This window comes from Rhinolophus sinicus, linkage group LG07 (genome assembly GCF_036562045.2).
Source record: "Rhinolophus sinicus isolate RSC01 linkage group LG07, ASM3656204v1, whole genome shotgun sequence".
Taxonomy (NCBI): Eukaryota; Metazoa; Chordata; class Mammalia; order Chiroptera; family Rhinolophidae; genus Rhinolophus; species Rhinolophus sinicus.
In genome coordinates this window covers 12868017-12878007 of record NC_133757.1, presented here as the reverse complement: position 1 = coordinate 12878007, position 9991 = coordinate 12868017, and the positions used below count along the sequence as shown (strand labels likewise).

At 36.7% G+C, this 9991-nt stretch overlaps 1 protein-coding gene across 2 annotated transcripts in view; it reads left to right on the top strand.

Annotated features, from left to right (window-relative positions):
* Nucleotides 1–204: 204 nt before the first annotated feature.
* ATRNL1 (attractin like 1) overlaps nt 205–9991 on the top strand; it is a 564648-nt gene continuing 554861 nt past the window's right edge. The window contains exon 1 of one of the 2 annotated variants that reach the window (XM_019725236.2): nt 205–889. In XM_019725236.2, the coding sequence (XP_019580795.2) occupies nt 600–889 (290 nt within the window). In that variant the 5' untranslated portion in view covers nt 205–599. The remainder of the gene's footprint in view (nt 890–9991) is intronic. The other variant, XM_074338995.1, reaches the window with a different exon arrangement.

Sequence of the window (9991 nt, the reverse complement as noted above, 5' to 3'; positions counted from 1 at the left end):
AGTCCAACGCCCCGCGGGCTTCAGCCGCAGCCCGGTGACTGGCCAGCGGCACGGGAGAGAAAATGGCTGCTGGGGGGCCGCCAGCCGCAGGCCGGGCGCTGCGTGGCTGACCCCAGCTCCCCGAATTCCCCCTCCCGTGTTGGGCGCGCCCACCTCGGGGCTCCAGCTGGCCCCCGCCCTCCCCGCGCGGGGCTGGGAGCCGAGGCAGTTGGCGCGAGCCGCGGGCGAGGCGGGGCCGCGCGCGGGGTCCCCTCCTCTTCCCGCAGGTCCCCTCCAGAGCGCCCCGCGCAGCCTGCGCCGCCCTCTCCCCGCCCCCAGCCCGGCCCGGGACGCCGCGGCGGTGGGCTCGGCCCGCTGAGGACAAGGTCAGGAGACGGAGAGGCGATGCTCGCGTGCGACTGGAGGGAGCCTGGTGGAGGCGAACGCGGTTGGGATCTGTCCCTCCTGACCCGGGAGCTGGACTGGGGCAGCCGCCGGTGAAGAGGAGCAGAAGCAGCGGCGGCGGCGGGGGCACGGTTTTCTCCCGCCGGATTTCCCCTTAGGAGCATCCCTGTCCGCGCCCGCAAGCACAGCCCAGGCGGGCAGGGGCGCTGGGCAAGATGGAGCCGGGGGGCCCGGCCCACACTGGCCCCCAGCAGCCGCCCGCCCCGGGGCTCTGTAGGGCTCGGCCGGCGGGCGGCGGCGGGGGCGCCTCCTCCTGGCTGCTGGATGGGAACAACTGGCTCCTCTGCTATGGCTTCCTCTACCTGGCGCTCTACGCGCAGGTGTCCCAGTCCAAGCCGTGCGAGAGGACCGGCTCCTGTTTCTCCGGCCGCTGTATCAACTCCACCTGCTTCTGCGACCCGGGCTGGGTGGGGGACCAGTGCCAACACTGCCAGGGCAGGTTCAAGTAAGTGCCTTCGCCCGATCCCGAACCTCAGCCCTGCCTCACACCCTTCGCGGTCTCACCCCTGCGGCGCGCTGCCCCCTCCAGCCCCGCAGCCTCCGGGACCCCCGGCCCGCGCGGAGCCCGTGAACGCGAAGCCTTTCCTGATGATCAACATTTTCACACTCAGTTACGGTGCCAAACACCATTTTGTTAGGACACTATTTTTTAATCAAAAATTATGCAAGTAACTCATGAAGTCCTTGCACATTGTGAAACATTCCAACAGTACAGAAGTGTAAAGGTTAAAAGTTAGGATCCTCCAGTCCTGTCTCCGCTCCATCCTATTGCTCTCTTTAGAGGTAACCACTGCTAACATTTGAGTTTATTTAGTAATAATGATTATAAGTAGTTGATGATGGGCTTACGATGTGCCAAACACTGTCCTAAGCGCCTTCCGTGGATTATCGCCTTTGTTTCTTACAACAACTTCATGATAATAGAATTACTATAATGGATTTACAGAGTAAAATCGAGGCAATTAATTTGAGTAATTTGCCCAAAATTATACAATAGGGCCGATTCTTGATTACAAATCAGCCAGCTTAACTCGACATTGTTTACTTTCAGCCAATATACTATGTTGAATTTGCTAGGACAGTCTTGAATTGAGACATTAAAGAGTGACTTTGCGTTAGATGAAAGGATGAAATCCCCAGACTTTTTAATGTGGTGAAGAGAATGGATTTCCCTAACTGGTTATTTCACTGTCGGCTGTTGTGTGGGAGCATCACTTTGGTTTTGCTGAAGCTCCAGGCCCTAAGCAGTTTGCTTTCCAACCGTAAAGATGCTGTCTCCCTATTTATTGGTTGACGTTTATTGCATTCTTGCCTGGTATGAAAAGAAACAGGTGAATGTAGGGAGCAGCAAATGAGATAGGTGAGGCCATTAGGGTAGCTACCTGACAACTTGCAGGTAAGTCATTAAGTCAACCTTTTAGTCTCCTAGATACTTAACATGAAGTTTTCTGGCTGGTTTGTGGCTCTGAAATTACACTATGTGGATTACTGATACTGTCAGCATGATAGCAACATCTAAGTGAAATGTCTCTTAGGCTCTAAGGCAAAGGCAGGAATATGGTTCATCTTATTAATGTATTACAGGAAAATTTCCTTAGAGTTCTAAACACAGCATTTTTTTTGACTTTTGCAGATTAAAACAATGCCCCTTAAAACTCATTGTAAAAATGTATTTTTTTAAATGGCACTTTTTAATTTTAGGTAGCTCCTACTTAATCAATTTACATCAGGTATTTGGAAGTGAAAACTCAAAATGAAATTTTATGAAATTCATTTGTAGCCGTAGGTTAAAAATGTTTCCTAGCTTTACACTTTCAGAAATTAGTATAGTATTATAGTTTTTTTAAAATACATTTTTTAATTTGGGAGAAGTGCTAATTAAAAGTTTCAAAAAGTGTTTCAAGACCAGGAACTGTGCAGGAGATTATTGAATTTTGCAGGAGAGATTTTTGAACATATAAATTAGCAGCAACAATGGAAAAAAGCCACATCCATTTTTTACATCTTTTTATACATAAATAGGAAGATTGCCTGATTCATGTGTAATTTAGGGATATTGGCCTTTGCATGGGTGGATTTGCTCCATTTGTCTAAGGACAAAAAATTGCTACAGTCCTGAGAAGCTCCTGTCTACATTTTATGGCAGTGGAACTTGTTAATCAGCTAAATCAGCAGCCTGTGACCTCACTAGTAGATGGCCCAGTTAGGGAAGATCACAGATCAAGTTAAAACTACCTTAAATAACATACATGGTTTTCATAAACATAATACATTAATAAGAGGAATAACTTTTTAAATATAGATATAGTTAAATATCAATAAGCCCTGAACTAACATTAAACGTTCATCATCTCCTTGGAAGCTGTTATTTCCTATGATTTATTGTATTCTGTTGGTAAGTAGAATACATTTCATATCTCTGTGGAATGCAAGCTATTAATTAGAATAAATATAACTGGTACAACTCTGTGTTTTGTTATGTATACTCTTAGGGGCAAAGAAAACGTGGTATTTAATGTTAAAGTGAAGAATCAATTTAGAAGAAAAGAATTCTTCCTGGTAAAGTACATGATAGCTAAGAAAGATTTATTTGAGAATAATGGCTTGAAGTAATAACACAGTGGGAAAGACTTTAACTGGAAATTCTCACTTCATTAATTATCTTGAAAATCTTTTACTAAACTGGAGGATAGCAACCTAACAAACAGACATCAAAAATGATCAATCTTGGTAAGCAGGTGTCAAAATTAATTGGCTGGTTCCATGGTAACTTAGCTTTTTTTCTACCATAGGGATTTCACTAGGGAATAAGAGTGTTCCTCAAATGCTTCTTTAGAATGGAAGATTGATGATTGGGAGTAGAAATGCAGAAGCAAATGTGATATCGAAAGTGGTACTTCAGTTCTCTTAGCATTGATTCCAGTCTCCTGTCTGTTTCCATCTGAAGAGCATAAAACATTCAGAATTATAAGCCGTTTCTGACATAGGTAAAACAAGATGAACACTGATCTTCAACTAAAGCTAGACTGAAAGATTTAGGACTGAGAATCAGAAAGGGCAGTGACAATTTGAAATGTAATAATCAGGATGTGATATATGCTAATTCAAATAGTATTTACTTGAGTAGCTTAGTGTAACAGGCTAGAAAACGTTTTGCTATAAAATGTTTGAATAAATGACATTCTCTTTTAGAAGCTAGTTTTTTAGTTATTTTGCAGAGTAGTTGAGATTTGTATTTAAATAAATTTATAGTTTGTGTTCAGACTTGTATATTTTCTTGATAATGTGAATTAGGAACCTATGACTTCTTTAGGTAAAGAACCTAAATTAATGCTCTGAGATTGGAAAATATTATATTGTGAGTAATTTGTAAATGTAAATTTATTATTAAAACACATTTGTTGAACATTTTCCTAAAATCATCTTTTAAATCTTATTGTATGTTCAATGTATATAGATTTTTTTTAACCTCTTAGCTATAGATACTGAATCTCACACATTTATAATGGAACTGTTCTATTTCTAGCTAAGTGAGGATATATCAGGAATGAGGTTGTATTGTAAACAAAAAGGGGCAGGGTTAAATGTGTAAATATTTTTCCTAAGCTACTATTAAAAAAAAATGTGCGTGTATATACATACACACACACATATCTGTCATCCTTTTTTATTATTAGTAGTGGGGAAACTCTCAGTAACTATAAAGTTAAGTTGAATGTTCCCTCTCCTCAGGTTGTCCTTTTTTCAAACTAAGATTGTAATAGGCAATATATATCCATGGGTTCTTTTTATATTATTAAAACATATAATCACACAATAGAAATTTAAAATAAATTAAGTCACTCTAAGATCCTAAATTGATAAAGTTACTTGTAGTAGCATGGTTTTCAAGACCATGTATTTGAATGATTTGGTTCCTTTAACGGATTAGACTCACCCTCCTGTTTTTCTGCAGTGGTCTTTTAAAGTTCCTTGAAAGTGTCACATTCCTTTTGGCCTCAGGGTGTTTCACACATGCTGTTACAGGTCTCTAAACCCTCTTTCCTATCTGGTCTTTGCTTGGCTGATTACCAAATACCCTTCAAATCTTTGCTTATGCTAGTATCTTTAAGAAGGCTTTTCTGCCTCCTCAGACCACATTACCCCTTATTATGTACTCTTATAGCACTAGTTTTCCTTTTTTAGTACTTTCAAAATGAATTATTTAATTGCAATTGTAATTTTTTCTTCAAATTATTTTCAAGAGCTTTATTGAGATATAATTGATATGCAACAAACTGTACAATTTTAAAAAGTTTTGACATGTATGCACCCTGAGACTAGTATCACCACAATCGAGATTATAAAAATAGCCATCACACCCAAAAGTTCCACGTGCCCCTTGTTACCAAGGGCCCTTTCTCTCCTTCCTGCTGCTTCTCCCTGTTCCCAGGCAACTACTGAGCTGCTTTCTGTCACTATAGATTTGTTGGCATTTTCTAGAATTTTATATAAGTGGACTCATGTATTATGTACTGCTTTTTGTCTGCCTTCTTTCACACGGCATATTTATTTTGAGATTCATTAATGGTGTATCAGAAGTTTATTCTTTTTAATTCTCGAGTAGTATTCCAATGTACGGATGCACCACAATTTGTTTATCATTCACCTGGTGATAGGTATTTGGGGTGTTTCCAATTTTTCGCTATTCTGTATGAAGCTGCTGTGAACTTTTATGGAGAAGTCTTTGTATGGACATATGCTTTCATTTCTCTTGGGTAAATAGCAGAGTGGAATGCTGGATCATATGGTAGATACATGTTGCACTTTTTAACAAACTGACAACCTGTTTTCCAAAGTAGTTGTATCATTCACATTCCCACCAGCAAAGCATGTTCTAGTTTATTCACATTCTCACCGGTACTAGGTATGGTCAGTCTTTTAAATTTTAGTGGTTCTAATAGGTGTGTAGTGGTATCTCATTGTGGTTTTAATTTGCATTTCCCAAATGACTGATGAGGTTGAGCATCCTGTCATGTGCTTACCTGCCATCTGTAGATCTTTGGTGAGGTATCTGTTCAAATCTTTGGCACATTTTTTACCCTGTTTATTTTTTCTTATTGATTTTTATGAGTTCTTTACCTATTCTGGATACTATTTCTTTATCAGGTATAACATTTGGAAATATTTTCTTCCAGGCTGGGACTTGTATTTCATTATCTTAATAGTGTTTTCCAAGAACAGAAGTTGTAAATTTGGTGAATTCCTGTTTATCATTTTCCTGTTATGGATTGTGCTTTTAGTGTTATATCTAAGAAAACTTTCCCTAAACCAAAGATTTTCTTTGACTTCTTTTTCCTAGAAGTTTTTGTAGTTTTAGAGTGTACATTTAGGTTTATAGTCCATTTTGAATTAATTCTACCTATAATGAGAGGTATGCATCTCAATTCATTGTTTTTGCATGTCGATATTAAATTGTTGCTGGACTATTTGTTGAAAAGACTATTCTTTCTCTGCTAAAGTGGTTTTGTACCCTTGTTGAAACTAGTTGTTCACATATTTGTGTGTCTATTTCTGGACTCTTCTGTTTCATTGATCTCTTTGTCTATTTGTATGTCAAGACAAAAATATCTTGATTATTGTAGCTTTGTAAGTCTTGAATTCAGGGAGTGTAATTTTGTTCTTTTTCAATTATTTTGTTCTTTTTCAATTACTTTGGCTACTCTGTGTCCTTTGCATTTTCATATGAATTTCGGAATCAGCTTGTTAATTTCTACAAAAAAGCCTGCTGGGGTTTTATTTGGGATTGTGTTTAATCTGTAGATCAATCTGGGGCACAGTTGACACCTCATCAATATTGCGTTTTCTGAGCATGGTATATCTATTTAGGTCTCCTTTAAACTCTCAATAGTACTTTAAATATTTCAGTGAACAGGTTTTACAACTTTTTTTGTCAGATTTTTCCCTAAGTATTTCGTATTTTTTGATGCTGTTGTAAATAAGTGTTTTTTAGTTTCAGTGTCTATTTTTTGCTATTATATGGAAATACAACTGATTTTTGTGTATTAATCTTGTATCCTTTAATATTGGTGAACTCACTTACCAGTTGTAGTAGATTTTTGTAGATTCCTTATGATTTTTTTATATAGATGTTTGTGTTGTCTGTAAATTAAGATCTCTTTACTCTTTTTTTTTTGCAATCTGGATGCCTTTCATTTCTTTTTCTTGCCTTATTTCACTAGCTAGAAACTCCTTTACAATGATGCACACAGGTGGTGAGAGTGGTCAGCTGCATCTTGTTCCTTATTTAGGGGGAATATATTTAATCTGTAACCTTTAAGCATGTTATCTGTAAATTTTTTGTAAATCCGTTTTATCACATTGAGGAAGTTCTCTTTTATTCCTAGTTTGCTGGGAGTTTTATTAGAGATGGATATTGCATGTGTTAAATACTTTTTCTGCACCTGTTTTTTCTGTATCATTTTTCTTTTAAAATGTATTGATGTGATGTATTACATTGCTTGATTTTTTAATGTTAAACCAACCTTACATTCCTGAGATGAACCTCATCTGATATATTTTTCTTTTTATACATTATTTGGATTTAGTTTATTAAAATATTAAAATTTTGTTTAGAATTTTTATATATATGGTCATGAAAGATACTGGTCTGTACTTTTCTTGTAATAACTTTGTCCAGTTTTGGTGTCAGAGTAAAGCTAGCCTCATAGAATGAGCTGGTACCTTCTTGTTCAGTTTGCTGGAAGAGTTTGTGTGGAATTGGCATTATTTCTTTATTACATGTTTGGTAGAATTCACCAGTGAATCCCTCAAGGCCTGGAGTTTTCTTTAACTTCAAATTCAATTTATTTAATAAAAATTCAATTTATTTAATATATACGTATAACTACAAGTTTATTTAATATGTGTAGAACCATAGACTAGAATCTGTTAACATTTATTGGCCAGAATATTGTCCATCTTGATAAATATCCTTGTACATGTGAAAAGAACATGTGTTATGCTGTTGATGTGTGGAGTGTTCTATAAATTTCAATTAGGTCAAGTTGGTTGATAGTTTGTTCAGGTTTTCTGATACCTTTCTGATTTTCTGTCTGCTTCTGTCAGTTATTGAGAGAGGGGTATTGAAAGCTTCAATTATAACTTTGTATTTGTCTACTTCTTTCTGTATTCTTATGTGTTTTTGCTTCATGTATTTTGAAGCTGTTATTAGATGCATTAATTTTTATATTGTATCCTCCTGAAAACTGATCCCTTTTCATTATGAAATGACCACTAGTTGAAAAGACTATACTTTTTTCATTGATATCTTTGCATCTTTGTTGAAAATCAATTAGATATTTCAATCTCTATATGTTTCTCTACTCTCTTCTACTCTATTGATCCATATGTCTATCCTTTTGGAAATCTGTCTCTTTTTTGACTAATGTATCTTTATAGTAAGTCTTGAAATTAGATAGTGAGATTCTTCTAACTCTAATTTTGTTTTGAAGATTCATTTGGTTATTCTAGTTCATGTGCTTTTCCACATAAATTTTCGATTCAGTCTGTCAATTTCTAAAAAAAATAATTCTTTTGGGATTTTGACTGAAGTTGTGTTGACTCAAGAGATCATTTTGGGAAGAATTGACATCTAGACAATATTGAGTTTTCGGGTCTATCAACATGATATATTTCTTCTTTTATTTAGGTTTTCATTGATTTCTTGCATCAGTGTTTTGTAGTTATCAGATTCAGATCCCACATATATTCTGTTAGATTTTATGCCTAAATAGTTTATATTCTTTGATGCTATTGTAATTGATAGTGTTTATTTCAGTTTCCATTTGTTCATCTTCATTATGTGGAAATAAAATTGATTTATGTATATTGACCTTGTATCCTGCAGTGTTGCTAAACCCACTTAGTTTCAGTTTAGCTTTTTTTGTAGATTCCTTGGGATCTTTACATAGACAATCATGTTGTCCATGAAGAGACCGTTTTATTTCTTCCTTTCCAATATATGCCCTTTATTTTTCTTTTGGCTCTGTTGTACTGGCTATGACCGTTAGCCTAATGTTGAATAAGAAAATAAGAATGAATATCCTTGCCTTGTTCCCAGTACTAGGTAGAAAACATTCAGTCTTTAAATATTAAGCATCATGCCAGTTGCAGGATTTTTTGTAAATGCCCTTTATTAGGTTAAGGAAGTCCCCTATTATTCCTAATTTTGAGAGTTTATCATGTGTGCATGTTGGATTTTAACACATTTTTTTTCTGTATCTATTGAGATAGTGATTTGGTTTTTACCTTTAGTTTGTTGATATTGGTGAATTAAATTGACTGATTTTCAAATATTTAATCAGCCTTACATTCCTGGGATAAATTCTACTTTGTCACAATACATTATACTTTTTATATATTGGTAGATTTGATTTCTTAATGTTTTGTTGAGGATTTTTATTTCTATATTCATGAGAGATACTGCTCTTAATTTTCTTTTCTTGTAATATCTTTGGTTAACTTATAAAATGTTAGGAAGTGCTCTTCCCTCTTCTGTTTTCTGGAATAATTTATGTAGAATTGATATTACTTTTTTCTTAAATGTTTGGTAAAATCCATCAGTAATGCCATCTGAGCCTGGAATTTTCTTTGTGGGAAGGCTTGCAACTATGAATTCAATTTCTGTAATAGATATACAGATATTCATTTTATCTATTTTTTGAGTGAGTTTTGGTAGATTTTGTCTTGTAGAGAATTGGTCCATTTCATCTAAGCTTTCAAATTTATGGGCATAAAATTATTGTAATGTTTCCTTATTATCCTTATAAAGTCTGTGGAGTCATTAGTGATATTTCCTCTTCCATTTCTGATATTGGTAGTTTCTGTTTTCTTTCTTTTTTCTTGGTTCATCTGGCTAGACATTTATTAATGTTATTGTCCTTTTCAAAGAATATATGTCTGGTTTCCTTGATTCCTGCTGTTTATTCTTCTGTTGTTGTTTTCAGTTGCATTGATTGCTGCTTCCTTTGGTTTTAATTTGCTTTTCTTAATCTAGTTTCTTAAGATGAAAAGTTTAGATCGTTAATTTGAGATGATTCTTCCGTTCTCTAGTTAGGAAAACGAGGGGTTCTGAGTATGCTGTTATTTGCTTAGTGCAAGGCAGAGATGGTGTACCCCACAGTCTCTGCAGCTGCTGCACCCCAAGTGAAGAGGGGCAGGGATGCTACCTCTTTGCTGATATGATACTTGCTTAGTAACAGCCAGGGATGGTTGAAGGGACTACCTGCACATTCTTCCCCAGTGGGCACAGGGAGATACTTATTATTTTTATAGGTAAAATATAAGCATTTAGAAAATAGAAGCACTGTGTAAATTAGAAACTTCCAAGTCGATTCTCTATGTCTCATAGAAAAATAGAAAATGTAAGAGCATTTGCCGTGTTTTGATGTATTAAGTTTAATCCAGGCTTCATTTGTACTTTTTTGACAATATAATTGTGCTGATAGTGAATCTTTCTAGAAAATAAAGTTTATTATTCTATTTCATGTAAGAAAATGTTAATACC